Here is a 19,793-nt window from a genome sequence, read left to right as displayed (position 1 = left end):
ACAGTCAAGGGCACGGGGCTGTGGCAGAGCTCGCCCCTACAACACTGGAGATCGCCATCTAGGGTTATTTCGCAACTTTTCCTCCCATGGACGCAGAGTTTTATAGTCAAGGAACAGTGTCTTCAAAAATTCAACTAGTTGAGCCCCGACTGGCATGCGTCAGTAGATTGAGCGCAGGACTGTGAACCAAAGGGTCGCAGGTTCAATTCCCAGTCAGGGCACATGCCTAGGTTGCTGGCCAGGTCCCCAGTAGGGGGCATGCAAGAGGCAACCACACATTGATGTTTCTTTCCCTTTTTGCTTCCGTTCCCCTCAACTGGTTGAAAGCGGACAACTTTCTAAGCCCAAGTCTGTGAAGGGCCTGGAGGCAGGACAACAGATGCCACCCAGGGCACACCCACATACCACGTCACCGATACCCAGGGTAGTGGTGACTACACCTTTGCTGACAACCACAGGCCACTTCTTGGTCACCAGCCAGGTCAGGCACTGGTGTGACTGCCTCATCTTTAACTGTGACCTGTCCCCTCCACAAGGATACTGAGTCCACCTGTCATCTCCCATCCACAGGAATGAGGCCAGGTGGCAGGTGCGGCCCCTCCTCTCGCCGCCACTTTCTTGGTGGGGGATGAGGGGACGGCTGTGCCCGAGCTGTGCTGTGTCCGTGCCGCTGCTCAGCGCCCGCCCCAGACACGCTAAGTCCCGAGTGACCCCCCCCCGTTGGCAAGTCAGAGGAGAGCCCCTCCCCGAGCGACCCGATCTCACGTGCTGAGTGCGCTGCCTGAGGAGCTTTCGAAATACGGCCAGGCCCCCGCAGCCCCCACCAATTGGCACTGTTCCTGTCCATCCCACCCAGCCAAGCCAGCACTCCCCCCGCCCCGTGGCCGGGTTCCACGGCAAACGACCTGCCAGGGCTGCCCAGCAGGTGACGAGGAGAGCTGGCAGCACCGTAAGAATAGGAGTTCATGGGAAAAGTGTAACTGTTTAATGAAAAAGACAGGCAACAAAGCAGTATGTACACATAGAAGGAGGGCGATAGGACTCTGGCTGCGTCCTGGGAGCCAGGGCGGGACAGCAGGCGGACCTCCTGACACAGGAGTTGCCCCGCAGTGGCCCCCCGGGGCCACCGCCAGCCCAACGGGTCCTTGGTGTTGCAGGCAGGCCCTCAGATCAGGTCAGCAACTGAAAGGAGACAGCACACGGGAGAACGCAGTCGTGATTAGAGGCTCACAGTCAATCTCTGAAACACTCGAGCAACAAAACCGAAAAGGGGACGACCGCCCGGCGCCCCGACCGCCGCCCGGCGCCCCCGCACCGTTCATGGGCATCTCGTCGATCTGTGTGGAGTAGTACTGCTCGATGTCCCGCAGGATGCGGATGTCGTCGTTCTTCACAAAGTTGATGGCCACGCCCTTCCGGCCGTACCGCCCCGACCGCCCGATTCTGGGGAAGAGGCAGAACTGTCAGGTGTGCGCCGTGGCGGGACCCGGCAGCCCGCGGGGGCCCGCGCCCTGCGCCGCACCTGTGGATGTAGAGCTCCCGGTTGTTGGGCAGGTCATAGTTGATGATGAGGGACACCTGCGGCACGTCCAGGCCCCGGGCCCAGACGTCTGTCGAGATGAGCACCCGGCTGCGGGGAGAGAGGCGGTTGGGGCGTACCCAGTGGCCGTGGTCCGGCACAGGATGTGTGTCCAACACACGCCAGGGCCCCAGCACGACACACTCAGAAAGGGCGTTTGGATCGTTGCCCCTCAGGCCACGTGTGCCGGCGAGCAAACAGCTCAGATCCCCTCACTGCACCTCCCGTGACCCCCCAAAGCCCCAGCGGTCCCGGGACAGACGCCGTGCCTCTGCAAACAAGGCCGACAGAGCCTCTGGGAGCCCTCATCCATGGCAGCCACCCTGCCTGTGCGCACGGAGCGTGTGCGCACGGACCCTGTTGGGCCACCAGGCGGCTGTGGAGATGCCGCAAGAGAGCAGCCACACGAAACACGTTCTTTGACCACCACGGAACAGAGCTAAAGACCAACTACACAAACGAAACCTAGACATCCCGTCTACGTGACAGCAAAGACACGTCCTTCTATGGGAGGCCTGGACCCACTGCCCATCCCACCACGGCAGCGGGGCGCCCCCACGCCCAGGAGGAGAGGGCTGGCTGGAGCTGGGCGCAGGTGCCGAGGGGCCCGCCCACCTGGCGCCGGACCGGAACTCCTTCATGATGGACTCGCGCTCCTTCTGTGGCATGTCCCCGTGCATGGACGACACCGTGAAGTTGGCCTCCCGCATCTTCTCCGTCAGCCAGTCGACCTGCCGCCCGAACCCGCACGTGCTACGTGAGCCCGCATGCACGGCCGCGGCACGGGGCTCAGTGCGGCCACCCCCGAGACACGTGCCCACCGAGCCTGGAGCCCCGCACCCCGGGCCCCCACAGTGGCAGAACCGAGTCTGCAGAGACCCGAGCTGCAGCCCGCAGCGCGGGGTGTGACGAGCCAGGCCAGCGCCCACCTTCCTCTTAGTGTTGCAGAAGATGACCGCCTGGGTGATGGTCAGCGTGTCGTAGAGGTCACACAGCGTGTCAAACTTCCACTCTTCCCTTTCCACCGCCACGAAGAACTGTTTGATGCCTTCCAGGGTCAACTCGTCACTAGAGGACAGAGACAAAGCCTGTCACCCACTCTCCCAAGACTGGAGGACGGCCCAGACAAACACCTCTGGACTGGCCTGGGGCCTTCCCACACAACCACCCCCTCCACCCGCCCCACTCTGGGTCAGAGACGACACTTCTCACCACTCTGACCTCGGGTCAGAACAAAACCCTCTATCGCTCAGCGTCACACTCATTTGGCTCTCAAACCACCAACGAGCACTGGCAGCTAACTTTAACATTCGGGGTTGCTGGGTCCGAGCGGAGTCTGCTCAGCACCGCAGGGAGGCAGGTGCGCTCACCGCTTCACCAGGATGCGGATGGGGTCTGTCATGAACTTGTTGGTCATCTCCAGGATCTCGTGTGGCAGGGTGGCGCTGATGAGCACCACCTGTGTGGCCGGGGGCAGGTACCTGTACACGTCGTAAATCTGCTCCTTGAAGCCTGGGGTGGGGGCGAGATGCGGGGCCCGTAAGGCCGCACATCCAGTCTCACGCGTGATCAGGCACAGCTTCGGCGTGACTGTGCGGCCCGGTGTCACCAGGAGCCCTTCCCTGACAGAAACCCCCCAGTCCCTCTCCTCTCCTCAAACCCCTAAATCCTGACGGTCACGGCCCCACCAGCGGGTCCCGAAGGCCCAGTTACGAGTCGTCCCGGACACGGCAGCACTGGGTTCTGGGCTCAGCTGCAGCTACTGCCGCCTGGGAGGACTGGCACCCACAGTGGCCAGATCGGCCACGTTGTAAGAGTCCAGAGATCTGGGTTTTTACCCCAAAAATCTCCCAATGAAAACCCTCACAAATTTCAAATCATGACGTGTACCCGAAACTGCCGTTACACGTTAACTAAATCTCAGTAAAAACACCTCCCAATTGAAAATACAACTAGTTCGCGTTGGATGACGTGGCACAGGCTGAATAAACAGCCCGGAGAACCTGCAAGACGACAGGCCCAGGGGCGAGGGTCATCTGCAGGACAGAGCGCCAGCTGCCCCCCACCCCTCCACTGCTGCCTGCCCCTCCCCACCCCCCAGTGTTGCCACGGTCTCGGGTCTGGGTGCCCACCCAGCCCTCCCGTGACGCGTACCTTTATTCAACATCTCGTCGGCCTCATCCAGGACCAACATCTTGATGGCGCGCGTCCTCAAACTCCTGCGACGGATCATGTCTGTGGAGTCGGATTTGAGAAGAGTCAGAGGCCTCCCCTCTCGCCACAGGTGATCCAGCCGTGCAGGCTCGCGGAGTGTGGGCACCAGTACCACCCTCGGTGCACAGCTGCAGGCAAAGTGCTCACCAAAGACACGGCCGGGCGTGCCGGCCACCACGTGCTGCCCGTAGTCCAGTTTCCGGATGTCCTCCCCCACGTTGGTGCCCCCGATGCAGGCATGGCACTGCACGCTCATGTAGTCGCCCAGTGCGAGCAGGCCCTGGTGGGGACACAGCGTCAGCTCCACTCCGATCCCAGACAGCCGCCAAGTGGCGTCCACGCCCCATGCTCACCGCCAGTAAGCCCCTCCTCCCCTCTCCGTGACAGTGGAGGGGAGGTCAGTGTTGGCGGCTTCCCGCTACAAAAGTGTGACAATTACAGGAGAGCCAGGGGACACATGAGACTCACACCCCTGCCCACCAGGGAACTTAACATGCTGACAGGCAGCTTTCCACTGTGTCCGCTGTCAGCAGAAAAGCCGCAGCTCTGAGACTGCCGAGAACCACTGCAACCGCACAAGCCATGCCAGAAACGCCTGGCACAAACGAGCAAGTCACGCAATGCGTGACACTTTGTGGTGGCACATCAGGGTTCAGGACAGGTCTGTGGGAGCAGAAAGCCCGGCCCCACCGGCCCGCAGGACGACGCGGCACCCGCAGCCGCCTCACCTTCTGGATCTGCACGGCCAGCTCCCTGGTCGGCGCCAGGATGAGCGCCTGAGTTTCACGGACCTGGTGGGACGATTGGCAGAAACGGATGTTAGCGGTTTTGAGGCAGACTGCGCTGGTTCAGACTCAGTCTCAAGCGCTGTGTCTCGCCAACCGCACAGACTCCGAACAGAGGCGAACAGACGTCCTGCCCCGAACCCACGCAGCCCCGGTACATGCTGCTGGCGAGCGCTCCTTTACGCAGACGGGAGCCTCCCCCTGCCTGTAACAGCCCCCCAAACAAGACGGGCTTTGTGACGGGGCACGAGTCGGCTCGGACACCAGTGCACAGGGAAGGGTCTCTCTGCAAAGGAGCCAGCCCCACCCAGACGCGTAAAAGCTGTGCCTTCCAATACCGCGGTGACAGTGAAGCGAGGTGCCCAATGGAGTGGCGGCGGTTACCTGGATGTCCAGGCACTGGAGGACGGAGATGCTGAAGGTGGCCGTTTTACCTGTGCCCGACTGGGACCTAGGGGAGACGGCACAGGTGAGCGGGACCGGCACCCGCAGGCCACACAACACTGTCCCTGTTCCCGGAGCCCCGCCCTGGCTGTGCGCCGAGGCGGGGGGCACAGGCAGCTTCTCCCAATCTGGCGCCCCCACCCCGAAACAGACCACACCTTAGCTGCGAGCGCATGGGATGCAGGCAGGACACCACCACTTTTTAGTTGCAGGGGACAAGGACAACAGCTGCGCTGTGTCTCAGGGCTGACAGAGCTGCAGAATCCGGCCCCGGCAGGCGGCAGCCCCTTCGGCAGTACCATCTGCACCAAAGCCGCCCTGCAGGTTATGTCTGTGGGTTTGGTTTGTTTTTTCGGTAAATGAGTCTCTAAAAATGAGGCGAACCGGGACTAAAGCTGTTTAAAGAGTATTACGAACAATTCTACAGGCCAATGGGGAGGTGACAGAGCTGAGAAACAGAAGCGCTCTGCAACAGAGCGCACACAGATGCAGACACACAGAACACCCCGGGGCTGAGTCACGGACACAGCTGGTAACATGCGGAGAAAACCGCCATCTGCCCGAGTCAGCCACAGTGCCGACCCTCGACAACACAGGGTCGGCAGGGCCGGGCTCCTGCACTGCAAGTTTGGACCCCTGACCCTAACTGCTCCCACCGGCTGCTGACCACAGTCTCAGCACCGACACCGGCAGCTGTCAGTGAACACACACCCGTACGTTACACGCCAGCTTCGTGCAGTAAAGCAAGCTAAAGGAAACGTCAGTAAGAAAACCGTGAGAAAAAAACCCACATTTACTGATCTACTGAAGAGACAATCCACGTACAAGCGGACCCGAACAGCTCAACCACAGGCCGTTCAAAGGTCCTTAGACGCACTCCCCACCCGGCCCCTGGCCACCCCGCCCCTGCCCAGGCGAGCGGACTCACTGCGCGATGACGTCCCTCCCTTTGATGATCTGCTTGATGGCCCGCTGCTGGATGGCAGACGGCTTCTCAAACCCTGCAACCAGGACAGAGGAAGGGGCTCTCACCAGCAGGCCGCATGCTGTAGGCGCCTCGGGGCGGAGATGAGGTCTTCTTTAACCCTCTGCCCCCACCCCGCTCTGGCCACACCCATGTCCAACGTGCTAAGCTCTCACGAAGCTGCTGCTGCGCGAACTGGGCTGAAGCGGGTTTCCCCACACAACACGGGTTGGGATCTTATTCGTGGAGACAGAGGTTTCTGTTACAGGAACGTCCTTGTGGGATGGAGACCCCAGAGGCCAGAAACAGACATCGGTGGTGGAGCCCCGGTGAGGACGGGGGGGCGGGGGGGCTCACTTTCCAACCAGAGTGGAAAGTGAGCCACTGTCTGACTACCTCACAAAAACCTGCATTTTCCTTTTCGTTACTTTCTAAATTAACAAAGAAAACCAACCCATCAGTGTCACAGTCCCCCCACTTTCCTACTCTGCGGCTGGGGCGGCACTGCGGGCGGCCTGCACCCCAGCCCTCTCTTGGGGTGGTCCAAATCCCCGCGGAATGAGGCCACTCTGAAGGAGGACCCGTACTTCCCAAGTAAATAAACAAAACTCCACATGCAAAACTGTATTTGAAAAATTTCTGGTGCTCTTTTAGGATGCAGCACAATTTCCCACCGAACGTGAAGCGGGCGGGCAGGTGACGTAAACCCCTGCTGAGGACCGAGCACACTGGAGACTCCAGGGGTTCGGGGGGGGGGGGGGGGCCCAGGGGCGGGACTGGCTGTCCGCCTCCGACCAGGCCAAAGGGCTGGTTCTTCACCTCCCATCCTCACAGTAAGTCCTGTCCCGTCAAAACGGCCCTGACACCAAGGACTGCTGGGCCACAGCTGTCCAGTCACAGGCCCTCTGTGCAGGCGCAGAGCACTCCCATCGACATCCCTGGTGCCAACTGAGATAACTGCCTCCCACAGGCTCACAGGCCCCTCAAGCTCACCTCCTACAGGACCAAACCCCGACTTCGCCTCCCTCGAGCGCTGCTCGCCTACACTGACCGCAGCATGACCTGCGGGGTCACTGAGGACACCCAGGAGTCAGAGGCCCTCTGCTGCTCACACTCACCCCCAGAGAGGCCGGGCAGCTGCACTCCTCAGCCTCAGAGCTGAGACCCCTCAGCTCTGCCTCTCCCCATGACACGAAGAAAAAGCCTCCTAGTTCCACCCTCACCTAGTTTCCTCACCTCCCCACAAACCCAGGAAAACCCCTGCAACGTGCACTGGTCCCTTGCCAGCCCGCAGCCCTCCTCTGGCTTCCTGGGCACTTGGTCAACACTGCATCACCTCGCGGGACGCTGCGCAAGCTCTGGAGCCCGCCTCGCACTCCCAGCGCATCCCTGGGCTCCCGGGCCAGGAGGCTCTGCTCTTGGGACGCACCCAGTGTCACCGCAGTCTTCTCCCAACGGGCCCCTTAATCCCGACCGCAGCGCAAACGTCACCCATCCCGGGAACCCTCGCATCTCTTTGCTATTCCAGCTTTCGTCACCTCTCCTACCGGGACAGAGCCGATCCCACGGTCCTACTTGTCTTCACAGCCGCCGCCGAAGCGCCCTTCTCCCAGACACAACTAAAGCTCTCCAGGGTACAAGCTGGTCTGGCTCACTGCTCAACACCCGGAGCCTAGAGCAGCGCCCGAACCTCACCTCGGGAACTGCGAGACTCCGGTCCGCTAAATGAATGACTCCGAACGCCTAGAAGGCTGTGCAACCTTTGAGGGACCCGCACGTTGCTCCGCACCGAGGACAACACGCCAGGACCAGGGACGGGGAGTGATGACGGCGCGCTGGAAGGGGTTCGCCCACCAGCGGCCACGGCTCGGAGCCCCGGCGTCCGGGCCCGGCCGGGGCCTCTCAGCACCCAGGATCGGCCCCGCCCGCCCTCCCTCTACCCGGCTCGCGTAGGCTGGCCGCAGCCCCGCGCCCTCCCGGTCCATGCCCACCAACCGTAGGCGTAGATGCCGCGCAGCAGGTCCTCCCGCAGGCCCATGGTGTCGAATGTGGGGGTCACGTCCACCTCCTCGCTGGTCTCGAATTCCACCTTGGTCATGTCCTCCTCTTTGAGCAGTCGCTTCCGCGCCGAGCCCGAATTCGCCATCGTGGCCGCGGCCGCCATGATCCCGAGTCGGCCAAGAGCGGAGAGCGCGCTGCGGGGAAAAGCGGAAGCAGGGCCCTGCGCAGCCGCCGCCGCCAGGAACTGACGTCACCGCGCGCGCCGACGTGCGTACGAGCGGGCGTCCGGGCCGCTCCTCGGGAGGGCGGGGAGCTCTCGTCACGTGAGAGGGGAAGGGAAGCCTGCCGCAGGAAAAGGGGCGGGCTGCTGAGTCTCACGCGACACGCGAGCTCTCGCAGGATCTCGCGGGGCCGGGGCCTCGCCCACCCCCGATAAAAGTTGCGGAGACGGCGCGATGTCGACGTCAGCTGTGTTAGGAGTAGGGTGTTTGTGTTTATCGCTTGCCGTGCGCCGGCCGAGCCTCGCCGGCCCTGCCCCGAGGGAGAACCTGGGCGCGGGCCGCCGAGCGCGTATACGTGTGTGCGGTGTCACTGCCCGGACTCGGAGGGCGCCGGACACAGCGTGGGAAACGGGCTATTACCTGTTGTTATTGATGTCGGGTGGAAATGTTCGCTGCAAACAGTGTGTTTTGGGAAAACCTGGAATCAGCTCTGGTTAGGTCGCCGTTTTTGAACCCCTTAAGGAGTAGCCCCTCCTCGGCTTCGAGTGTGGAGACAGGGCCACGCCTGGGGGTGTGCACGCCTGGGTCCCCCGACGACCCCGGGGCTGGCCGCGTGACCGTGAGGACGCGCCTTCGTTTGACTGCAGCGCCCTCTTCACTGCGGCCTCAGACCAAATCCTGCCGTGCAGACAGCCCCATAGGCGCTGGCTTCTTGCTGCCCCGCCAGCACGCCCCCCACGCACACACTTCCTTAAGTACCCGGGCGCTGAACCAGCCTCTCCGCCCGACCCGTGTTCATTCTCTGTGGTATGAGACTCCACGTTTGTGAGAGTCGCGCTCTTTCCCGTTGTTTTCTTGGTTCACCTCCTGGCCACGCCCTCACATCCAGGGCCGCCTTCCCGTTCCAAAGCACCGCGGGAACTCCCTCCTGTGAGAGTTCATTGAGTGAAAAAAGCTGGGTAATCGGTTCACCGGCTCGGCCAGGCCCAGCGAGAGGGGTGTGACAGGTTGACAGCAAGGAAGCGAGTGTGGGCTTGCTTCTGTGAGGTTCTCGGTCCTCAGGAGAATCTCCCGAACAAGTGTGCCCAGCAAGGATGCCGCTATTAATCCAATATTTAATGCTCATAAACCTGAATTCCTTCCTTAGACTTCCAGTAAATGTAAGTTCTTCGGTCTTCTCACTACGCGGAAGACGTCCGGTGCCTCTTCTGAGGTTGCACGCACTCCTTTGGAAGCCGTGCAATAGGGCCGAGTTGTGAAATACAGATCTCTTGAGACAGTACGAGAAAGGAATGTAAAAGGTGTCGATGATGTTTCCATTGACTTGATGTAGACATGGCCCCTTTAGATATACCGAGTTAAATGTGTTACTTTAACGTCACCGGTTTCTTTGTACTATGGAAACATAGCTACGTTATGGAAACATTGTAACGTGGAAACATTTCACTCCCTGTAATACTCCTGGGAAAGGGCGCCGTGGTAAGTGCCTCATGGCGGGGAAATGAACGGGCTGGCACTGGGGGGAGGGCCACTGAAGGTGGGCTCCCCCAACCCTCCTGCCTGTGACCAGGGGTCGTGGCCTCTGTGGTGCTTGCTGGGCGTTTTAGACTAAATCTCACTCCGGAGCCACCCACTCTTGTCTTTGGCCTTCCCGCTTTCGCGTCGCTTCCCGCTGTTCTGGCAATGTTCCTGTCGCAGTGTGAATGCGCCTCCCTACAGCCTCCTCCTCTTGTTTGGCACCAGAGTTCCATGACAATGACGGGAGCTGTGGGGTGGGACAGGTGTAGGGGGCCTCCCAGTGGCAGTGGGGAGCACAGCAGACTTGTCCTCCTTGGGGTGAGTCTAATCAGGTGGGGTGCCCATCCCTCAAAACGCAGACTGCCTCCAGGGCCCCCCTCCCACCCCGTTATATTTGGTGGAGGAAGTCTAATGTCTCGCCCGATTAGACTCAACCCAAGGAGAGCCCATGTCCGTCTGGTTCTCCGAGGCTGCCCTAGCACACAGTAGGTGTGCCTGGATCCAGGGCAGGGAAGGCAGAAGCCAGGGCCCGGCAGCCCAGGAGCCCCTGGAGCTCAGGCCAGAGCAGCAGGGCAGGCCGGAGCGGCTCCGCGGGCTGCACCTCCTGACCGGCAGGTTGCCCTGGGCCCCTGCTGGACTGGCTTAGATGGGCGCGGTGGCTCGTTCAGTCCTGGGGCAGAGGAGGTTCGGGGGCAGTGCTCCTAGGCCAGCTGGGCTTCCGTGAGTCACCACCATAGGAGGCGGTAGGAGGTGCAGCAGAGGGGCTGCCCCTAAAGACGGACTTCCTGCCAGGGACCCCGCCCAGTACGCAGTGGCAAACACTTGTTCCTTTCTAGGTGAGGCCCCTCCAGCCCCCTCCCCCAAGGAAGCACAGGATGAAGCCCAAAGCCCTGCCTGACCCCACCCGACTGGACGTTGGACCCCCCACTGCCAGCGTCCAGCATCGGGCAGCAGATGCGCACGGGGCATCTGTGGGAGGCAAAAGGGACAGACAGCGCTGCCCTCCCAGAGCTGTGCTCCCGGAGGGGGCAGGCCCGACAGGACGTGCCAACAGAGACATCATGGCAGACAGGAACGTGATTGCAGTTGTCACAGCTTCTGTGATGCAAATGAAATGAGGCCAGTGGAGAGGTGAGTGGGTTGGGGACACACCAGCCGTGGGGGCCGGGGCGGGAGGAAGGCACCCTCCAGGTTGTGAGAGGAGGTGCCCGCGCAACCTCCGGGAGGAGTGTTCTAGGAAGAGGGGACAGGGGTTCGAAGACCCACAGGTGGGCAGGCTGTTGGCAGGATCCCGGGCCGCAAGGCCAGGGCGGTAGTGGCACCAGGAATGTGGGCGGTGGGGAGTGGGAGGAGGGGAGCAGGGGCAGGGCAGGGGAGGCCTGGCAGGTAGTGAAACGGCATTTGGATGCATCACGGTCGCCCTGGCAGCCACTTCAGGGTGCTCTATCCTCGGGGGACAGAGACACGGGCAGCCCCGGATGAAAGATGACCTGGCTGTACAAGAGAAAGACAGGGTGCTTGTCCTCTGGAGGCCCCGCTCCAGGTGGGGAGGCAGGCGAGAAACCGCAAGGACGTGGAATGCACAGTGTGTCGGGAGCAGTGGGTCCAGTGCAGAAAAATGACCTGGGGGGACGGGGAGAGAGGGCACGGCGTGGGGGCTATGAGTTTAGATAGAATGGCCTGGAAGACCTCGCTGGGAAGGCGGCCCTTGTGTGGAGTCCTGGAGGAGGCTAGGGAGAGGGCCTTGCCCTCAGAACCGCAAGTGCAAAGGCCCTGGGGCAGGTGCGTGCATATGCATCAGACTGACAAGGAGGCCCGTGTGTGGGGCAGGCGAGTGGAGACGGGGGTAATAAGCACAGGACACGCAGGGCTTGTGCCTGGGCAGTGGGGAGGACTCAGAGGCTCGTGGACTAAAGAGAATGGCCTGACCAGACCCCCAGTGGCTGTGGCGGGCGGGGTGCTGTGCCAGCTGTGTTGAGAGCTGGCACTGGGGGCAACAAGGAGATGGCTAGGACGTGATTGCAGGGCTCCAGGTGGGTGGTGACTGGGGCACAGCCATGTGGGTGGCCCCCAGGCGAGCACTCTGGGTGTGCGCTCACAGAGGAGGACCAGGGCTGAGAGGTAACCGGGGACACCGATTTTGGGTGGCCTACCGGCATTGCTTAGCTGCGCCCCCGCCCATCACGAGAACCGCCGAGGGGCTCCAGCGTGGGTCCTGGGGTGCGGGACTCTTTCTGAGGGTTTGTGGGGACCCAGGCTGACCATTCACACACAGCTGGAGGCTCTCCCCTGCTCTCAGACCAGGGGCAAGGTCAGTTTCTAGAAGGTTCCCATGGCACCCACAAGGGCAAAACAAGCTCTCCGAGCACAGCAGTCGTGCCGTGAGAAAACTCCGGAGCTTCGGTGAGGTGTGGAGCCCGAGTGAAACATCACTTCCCCGGGCAGGGCAGCGGGATACGCCTGCCAAACCTGTTCCCCCACCGCTCGTCAGCAGGGGCTGTCCCAGTCCTCGGTCGCAAGAGGCGGGTCCTCCAGCAGCAGCGTGGAGTCGGTCCCCATGAGAGCAGGTCAGTGCACTGGCAGAGGGCAGACAGGCCCGGAGCCGGGTCTGAGAGCCATCAGGGGGAGCTTGAGGGGCGGCTTCTTCCCCTGGAGGAGGGGTGGTGCCTGTCTGTGGTCCCTCCCGCCGGAGGAGGGTCTGGGCCGGGATGGGTAAGGGAAGGGTGCTCTGCTTTGCTCTCTGATGTCCGCGCTGCTGCCCCGGGTGGAAGGAAGGGGAGGGGGTGTGGCCTGGAGAGGGCCTGCTGCTCTCTGGGTGGTGAGGGCTGAGCCGACGTGGAAGGGGCACTTCGGTGCCGGATTGGAGGGGAGCAAGGGGGCGTTGCTGCTTCCTTGTGTGCTTGCTGCCCACCTGCCTCACCCACCGCGTTGGGGTTCATCAGACCCCCCAAGAGCTCTCCAACACACTCCTCCCTGTGCTGGGGGTCCTGTGCGCGTGCATGCGTGTGAGGGTGCGGGTACGAGGAGAGTGTGGATGGGAAGGGGCAGACGGGAGGGCACACGTCTGTGGCACTCAGGTGACCATCTGTAGGGTCACCGGAGGGTGAGACCCCCTGGGGGTCTCCACTAGGACAGGACGCACCCCCGCTCAACCCGGGGCTCAGGTGCGAAGGAGCCCTCCGTTCTTGCTGCCGTTCGGGTCCACCGGGAGCTGCTTTGCTGCAGGGAGAAGGGGCCAGAGTGGCCGCTCCTTGGCCGCAGCCACTTACACCTGGGCCCCAATATGGCTGGGGGGGCCTAGGAGCCGAGGGCAGTTGGTCGGGCCTCCGAGAGTCCTGGAGAAATCTCCGTCTCCAGCTGCCCGAGCAAGGCAGCTGCCAGCTTGAGGCCAGACCCTCTGTGCTGGCGGGAGGCCTGAGAAAAGCCGGGTGCTCTCAGGGCCTGCGTGGGAGGCTAGTGGGGCGGGGTGGTGGACAGGCCAGAAGGCCCTCCCAGAGCCCGCTGCCACCCTGGCCCAGCCTGGGGAAGGCACCGAGGACCTGCACTCCCTGCGGGTCCAGGCTGCCAGGCCCCTCAGGACCTGCGTGCTGGAGCCGGAGGGCAATTTGCTAAAGACAGAAGTTCATGCTCAGGGAGCTTGGATTTGGGGGTCGCTGACTCCTGGCCCCAACCTCATCCAGGGCCATCGGTCCCAGGTCCCAGGTCCCAGGTTCCAGGCTGTGGAACCTCTCAAGTCAGGATCAATGGTATTAAAGTGGGTGCTTTGTGAGAAAATTTGAGGGAAAAGAAGGAGGTTTCATAAAGATGCTCCATTCTCCTGTATTAAGTGGAGGGTTAGATCCTGTCCCGGGAGTGAGAAGCAGCCGCCTTGCCCACCGACCCAGGCCTGGGCCAGCCGAGTCCTCCTGCCCCTCCCCCCGGCTTTTCCAGCACTCTCCCCACTCAGCAGCCCCTGCCACCCCTGGTCTGCTCCCACTTTCCCTGCCCACATCCGCCCCTGGCGGGTCTTCCTCGCAGGACAGGACAGAGGAAGGGCAGTGGGGGGCTGGGCCTCCTCCATGACACTTGGTTACCCGAACTGTCACTGAGAGTTCACGCCAGGGCAGGAAGTGCCCCGGACAGCGTGGAGCAGAAGAACGCACAGCCCCAGTTCCTTCTCCGTTTGGTTGAATTAATGGCGTTGTTTTCTGAAATATTGACTCTGGTTTCATGGAACCGACACTCATGAAAGTTTCATCAGCAACAGAAAAGGGGGCATCAGGAACCCCGAAGTTGCACCGACAGGAATGTGACAAGAGGGGGCGCCAGGGAACAGCCTTCCGGAATCTGTGCCGGCACCTACACTCCGTCCGTCCGTCCCACGAGTCTGTGTGCACAGGACTGGCGAGCGGCCGTAGGCGGCGGCGGGAGGGATGGGGCAGGGGGGTGGGCGAGTGCGCAGACTGGAGGACTCCCACAGGGACAGACACACTGACGCTGTTCCACAACAGGGCCACATTCCACGTGGCTTTAAAGGGACATGCACGTTTGACCTACATCCCAGTCATCGTGCAGACAACGGCTGAGTGCGGCGCAGTTGTTCCCGGATGCCCGCGGGCCCGGGGTGAGGGGCGCGGCTGCCACCCTGTTCTTCTCACCGCACGGGAACTGAATTCGCGCAACACCAAAAACGTGTTCTTTTTGCCAATCTGACCAAAAAATAGGTGTAATTTTGCTTGGTTTGCAAAAAGTAATAATAGTCATTACCTACCTTTTTTGCTCTAACGGGACTTTTTAAAAATCGGGTGCCTGGACTTGTGTAGAAGGGTTTCTGGTGCCGAGAATGAACCAATCAGGTCCAACCTTGCTATGCCGGGTGCCCAGTAAGACGCAGCTCTTACCATGTGACCAAGACGGGCCGCTCACACCGCATGGCTGTTGGCCATTGTCATTCTTTGTTGGGTTTTTTTTTAAATCCTCACCCAAGGATATGTTCATTGATTTTAGAGGTGAGAGGAGAGAGAGAGAGACAAGGAAACATTGATGTGAGAGAGAAAGTGGTCAGTTGAATCCTGTAGACGCCCCAACCAGGGGTCGAACCCGCAGCCTCCTGGTGTGCAGGATGACACAGCAGCCACCCGGCCAGGGCCTTTGTCCTGTTTTTATCTGAGAATCTGAAGGACAGCAGGTCAGTGCATGTCTGAGTTAGAGACGTCACAGAAATCGACAGCCTCGTTTGAGATGGCGTCCACCCCTGGCCTGAGCTCCCAGGTGGCCGTCTCCCTGTGCACCCTGCCCACGGCTCCGCGTGCGTGCTAACGCTTGCTCCGCTTTGCTTCGTCAGGGCAGAGAATCTCCCCCTAGGATTTCAGGACTGCGGTCCCCACAAAGTCCTAGGTCTGTGGTGAGACAGCCCCCATGCGCGCCACGCAGTGAGGCGTGCTCGCGGGGTCCGGCGCTCTTCGTGGACCCCCCAGCCCAGGGTGGTCACCCTGCCTGGGGGATCGGAGAGCTTCCTGTGGGGGACGGTGTAGGGGCTCTGGGGTGCTGTCTCTGACCTCCCCAGATCTCCCCAGAGTGGGGAGGCCGCTGGCGCTGCCGCCCGCTCCGTCACGAGGCCCCTGCCCTCGGAGCCCTCCACTGGCTCCAGGGCTTGTCTGACGCTTTCCAAAGTTTTTGGCAGAAAGTTCTTTCCTTTCCGCCTTTCCTTGTTTGTGGCCTCCTTTTTTCCTTTCTTTTTTTAAAAGATTTTATTTATTTGCCCTGGCTGGTGTGCCTCAGTGGACTGAGTGCCAGCCTGCCAAACAAGAGGGAGCTGGCTCAGTGCCCAGACAGGGCACACGCCTGAGTTAGGGGCCAGGTCCCCAGTAGGGGGCGCACAAGAGGTCAACTACACACTGATGTTTCTCTTCCCCCTAGAAATAAATAAGTAAATAAATAAAATCTTTGTTACTTTTAAAAATCTTTTTTAAGAGAAGATTTTATTTATTTTTGGAGAGAAGGAGGGAAGGAGAAGGCGGGAGAGCGGAGACGAGGCAGCGGGGAGAGACGAGACACCTGCTGCTCGTGCCGAGGAAGCGTCTATATTTGCTGAACAAACCACGAGGGTGAAAGGTCTGCCCCTTGTTTCCTGGATCTGAGTTTGCCTTTCCCACCCTGCACTAGTCTTCGTTTCCTGAACTTTGAGTTTCGGAGCAAGTCACACGGCGTGAAACAGTCGTCAGGTGGCCTCGGCGCTGGCGGGGCCGGCTCCTCCTGCCCAGCCCTGTCCCAGCCGCCGCTGGGACCCTGCAGAGGAGGCAGCACCACGCCTGGCCTCCTGGCCCGGGGGCAGGGGCTCCGGGTCCCCTTCCACCGTGAGCAGTCCCTGCGCAGACGGACTGAGCGTCTCCCGGTGAGTGTGCTGTGGCCGGTCCCCGGGGGTGGGCTGTGGGGTGCAGCCCAGGCTGCTTCGTGTCCTCGGCGACTCGCTCTGGTTCCTGAGCATTTCCGGTGTCCCCACCTCTTCCAGAGGCGCCGGACACCAGCCAGGGCAGCCTGTTGCCCCAAGTGAAAAGAACCGTCACAGGTGTTCTCGGGTCCAAGAGACACATCCCACCTGTGCCCGGCCTGTGTACAGGGCGTCACCACAGCACCGAGTGTGCCAGGAAGAGTAGACACAAGGCAACGCCCAGCCCGGGGCCATCAAGAAACCTGTCTGTCGCTGACTCGGGCACTCAGCTGAGGGAGGGGTGTGGCCGAGTGTCACCCTGCACTAACCCTCGTGGCCTGTCCAGGTGACACTGTCTCTGTGAAGTGAGAGTGAGCAGTGAAGCTGTCGTGCGTGTGACGTTGCCAGAACCCTGCCTGGTGCTGTGTGTAGTGGGGCTGAGGGGGAGGGGCAGCGGGAGAGGGGCAGACGGAGCTCTGTCTGAGGGTGCATCTCTACACAGGGGTCTGAAGTCCCAGCTGTTAGCGTGGGGGGGGAGGGGCGGGGGGTGGACAGCCCAGGTTCAGAGACGTTTTGGAATGGTTTCGATGCACCGATAGGCTCCAGACCTCGTGCGGGGCCAGGGGGCAGTGGGGAGGGGAGAGTCGGAAGCAGTGGCTGAGGAGGTGGGAGGGAGGCAGGGAGGAGCCCTTGGGAGGCAGTCGTGCCCCCGGGACCTCGGACTGGGGATGCTCTAGGCTGAGCTGCTGCAGGGCCTTTACCCACACAGGCCGGGAGCTCAGGGCCCACCTGAGTCTGCCCGGCCCGGCCATCTCACCCCAACCAAGGGGGCGTGGCCTTTCCTTCTCACCCCGAGTTGGCTCGGTGTTTTAAAATTTTTTATTTATTTGTAGAGGGAAAGAAGAGAGGGAGAGAAACATCAGTGTGTGGCTGCCTCTTACACGCCCCCTACTGGGGACCTGGCCTGCAACCCAGGCACGTGCCCTGACCGGGAATCCTGCCCTTTGGTTCACAGGCTGGTGCTCAGTCCACTGAGCCACACCAGCCAGGGCCGGTTGACTCCGTTTTGTATCAATCTAGGATGTGCTGTTAACAGTGTCCCCCCACCCCCCAACCTGTCCCTTGCGTGTCCTAGCATGAGTGCCCACCATGCCAGGCATAAGCAGCAGCCTCCCACGAGAGTGCCCGTCCCCCAGCCCTGCAACACGGGCCCAGCTCACAGCCTCACGATCACCCAGGCTGCTGTCTCAGGGCTCCCCCACCACCACCCTCGGGAGCCTTTCCAGACGCCTTCCCCTCCACGTCCTGCCCTGAGGTGTGGCTGTCACAGGGGTGCTGCTGTCTGTCCCCATCCCCCTGCTGGTGTGGGGTCATGCTCTAGGCCCACCTCCCCAGCTGACCCCCCTGGGCAGGGGCAGCGGCCTGTGTGCTAGAGGCAAACCCAGTCTCCCGAAGGCAGAGTGAACCCAGGTCCCTCTCTGCCCCGGATCCTGGACTGGTGTCCCTCCCGCTGGTCCCAGGGCACCGGGGCCAGGGCAGGTGTCACTGTCCTCTCCGAATTGGTCATTTCCTTCCCTGCCTGTGATGAGGGGAAGGGTGGCTTGCAGGGGAAGACCCCCCAACCCCTCGGTCCGGGAGCCACCGCACTGGGCGCTCACCGTCCTCTCCGCCCAGGGGGCCCAGGCATGGCAGGACTGCACCGCACCGAGTCCGCACTCGCAGCCCTGGACGAGGAGACGCTGTGGGACATGACCGAGAGCCACCGCTGCAGGATCGTGCGCAGCATCTGCCCCGGCCGCCTCACGCCCTACCTGCGCCAGGCCAAGGTGCTGGGGCAGCTGGACGAGGAGGAGGTTCTGCACAGCCCCCGGCTCACCAACAACGCCATGAGAGCCGGTGAGGCCGCGCCCGGGCCTCTCTGCCCGGCCAGGGGCTAGGGGGCCGAGTTCTGGGTGTGGGGACCCGTGGAGCACATGGCCTCAAATAGCAGAAATGGTTCGCACACAGTGTGGGGCTACCACCCGAGACCCAGGTGCTGGTGGGGCTGCGCCCCCTCTGAGGGCTCCAGGGGCGGGTCCTTCCTGGAGGACCAGCTTCGGGGGCCCATCACTCCAGCCTGTGCCCCTGCTTCACGCTCTTCTCTGAGGGTGTCTCCTCTCCTGTCTGTTGAAAGGACACCTGTCACTGGGTTGGGGCCCGCCCAGATCATACAGGACGCTCTCCCCTTGAGGTCCGTCACTTAAACACAGCCACAGAGACCCTTTTTCCTAATGAGGTCCTATTGGCAGGTTCTGGGGGGCATGTCCTGGGGGCCACCTTCAACCTGTTCCAGATGTCTTTGGAGCCCACGGGGGCTCCAAGGGGAGGCTGGCAGCTGCATCTGTTCAGCCATACACGGGGGCGCTCACGGCTTTGCCCTGTTGGGTGGCTGAGAACAGAACCGGTTTCTGTGGTGCTGTCTCAGAGCCTGGGCCACGGACAGCCGCCAGGGAGCAGCAGCTTCTGACGTGGCGCCCCACCTGCCTGCTGCCTGGTGAACCCCAAACGCAGGAGCAATGTATCCAAGCTCCTGCTCCCAGCTGAGAGCAGGGGGCCTGCGGGGGCCCTGCCCCCGGGTGGGCCTTTTTCCCCCACGAGTGCGGCACACACGGGCAGGCCTGAGAGCACCCGTCATCTTCCTTGGTTTCTTATTTCCAACCCTTGGCACTTGGCTCTTAACGGTTGCTCAGTAAATGTCAGCCTCGCCCTTCTTAAGGCGCCTGCGGCTGCGTGAGCCCAAGGAGCCTAGGGGAGCGTCGGGGCCCACCCCGCCCCCCACTAGCCAAGCCCTCTGTCTCCCAAGGACACTTGCTGGACTTGCTGAGGACTCGAGGGAAGGACGGGGCCATCGCCTTCCTGGAGAGCCTCAAGTTCCACAACCCCGACATCTACACCCTGGTCACTGGGCTGCAGCCGGACGTCGATGGCAGCAGCTTCAGTGGTGAGCGGGCGGCCGTCTCCGGGAGGCCTTGGCGGGGGCTCCTGGGCCCTGCTGGTGCCTAGGAGCCCGTGGGGTCCCGCTTTGCTGGCAGGCTGTTCCCCACGCTTCTCCTGCCGCCCACAGGCAGCCATTCCGTCTCTGCACCCCATCCAGCACTGTGGGGTGAGAAGAGCCCCGAGCTAATTGTCGTGGGGGCGGAGGAGGAGCCCAGGCCTCAGGCTCTGAAAGAAAAAGTCTGCCCCTGATTAGCCAGCGCCAAGAAGGGCCCCCATGGTCATGGTCACAGGCGAAGGAGAAGTGTCCTTTCCTGGGGTGCTCTCCGCTTGGGGCAGAGGGCAGCCCGGTCCCAGGGTCCCAGCCTGGCTCTTGGCAGGGGCCACCCGCACAGAGAGGCGCCTGCAGGGCTGTGGTGGGGGGCGAGTAGAGTGCAGGCTGCAGCCCTGTTTGCGGTGCTCAGGCCTGGCTTGGGGGCAGGTGAGGCCAGTCTGTTGAGGGAGTGAGTTTAGGCTTCCGTGGAGGAGCTGGTGAAAGACCGTGGTGTCCCGAGAAGCGGCCGGGGAAGCACGCCGTCCGCCTGGCCTCACAGCTGCGTGTGCGCCGCTTGGAGACGTGTGTGCGGACTCCGCTGCTCCTTGTGTTCGTAGGACGAGGTCGGACCGGTCCAGCCCGGCAGAGGAG

General features: G+C 62.1%; 2 protein-coding genes across 2 annotated transcripts in view; one reads left to right on the top strand and one right to left on the bottom strand.

Annotated features, from left to right (window-relative positions):
- Positions 1 to 966: 966 nt before the first annotated feature.
- EIF4A3 (eukaryotic translation initiation factor 4A3) lies at positions 967 to 8,230 on the bottom strand. Its single transcript, XM_037064004.1, has 12 exons — positions 7,982 to 8,230; positions 5,951 to 6,023; positions 4,963 to 5,029; positions 4,522 to 4,584; positions 3,941 to 4,073; positions 3,734 to 3,814; positions 2,950 to 3,091; positions 2,509 to 2,647; positions 2,195 to 2,310; positions 1,523 to 1,630; positions 1,316 to 1,443; positions 967 to 1,182 (listed from the first exon to the last, which is right to left on the bottom strand). Exons 1-12 carry the CDS (start codon positions 8,148 to 8,150, stop codon positions 1,166 to 1,168), a joined length of 1,236 nt encoding a protein of 411 aa, XP_036919899.1. The 5' UTR covers positions 8,151 to 8,230; the 3' UTR covers positions 967 to 1,165.
- An 83-nt stretch (positions 8,231 to 8,313) lies between these two features.
- The window catches only part of CARD14 (caspase recruitment domain family member 14), a 26,606-nt gene continuing 15,126 nt past the window's right edge, over positions 8,314 to 19,793 (top strand). The window contains exons 1-9 of the mRNA XM_037063932.1: positions 8,314 to 8,701; positions 9,618 to 9,687; positions 10,563 to 10,857; positions 10,970 to 10,978; positions 11,189 to 12,293; positions 15,871 to 16,099; positions 16,217 to 16,481; positions 17,810 to 18,031; positions 18,978 to 19,115. Of these exons, the coding sequence (XP_036919827.1) occupies positions 17,821 to 18,031; positions 18,978 to 19,115 (349 nt within the window). The 5' untranslated portion in view covers positions 8,314 to 8,701; positions 9,618 to 9,687; positions 10,563 to 10,857; ... (3 more) ...; positions 16,217 to 16,481; positions 17,810 to 17,820. The remainder of the gene's footprint in view (positions 8,702 to 9,617; positions 9,688 to 10,562; positions 10,858 to 10,969; positions 10,979 to 11,188; positions 12,294 to 15,870; positions 16,100 to 16,216; positions 16,482 to 17,809; positions 18,032 to 18,977; positions 19,116 to 19,793) is intronic.

Source organism: Sturnira hondurensis, unplaced genomic scaffold (genome assembly GCF_014824575.4).
Source record: "Sturnira hondurensis isolate 20B ecotype Veracruz unplaced genomic scaffold, ASM1482457v3 Scaffold0001221, whole genome shotgun sequence".
NCBI classification, from domain to species: domain Eukaryota; kingdom Metazoa; phylum Chordata; class Mammalia; order Chiroptera; family Phyllostomidae; genus Sturnira; species Sturnira hondurensis.
The sequence above is the reverse complement of the archived record's forward strand: the minus strand, read 5'-3'. Positions and strand labels throughout refer to the sequence as shown.

Bases quoted from the DNA above. Each gene is read 5' to 3' on its own strand.
- EIF4A3 (XM_037064004.1), bottom strand. From the start codon at position 8,150: ATGGCGGCCGCGGCCACGATGGCGAATTCGGGCTCGGCGCGGAAGCGA. The intron at 4,585-4,962 runs GTAACCGCCGCC...TCGTCCCACCAG, and splicing joins TCCAGTGCCTGGACATCCAG to GTCCGTGAAACTCAGGCGCT. The intron at 1,631-2,194 runs GTGGGCGGGCCC...CTCTCCCCGCAG, and splicing joins GAGTTCCGGTCCGGCGCCAG to CCGGGTGCTCATCTCGACAG.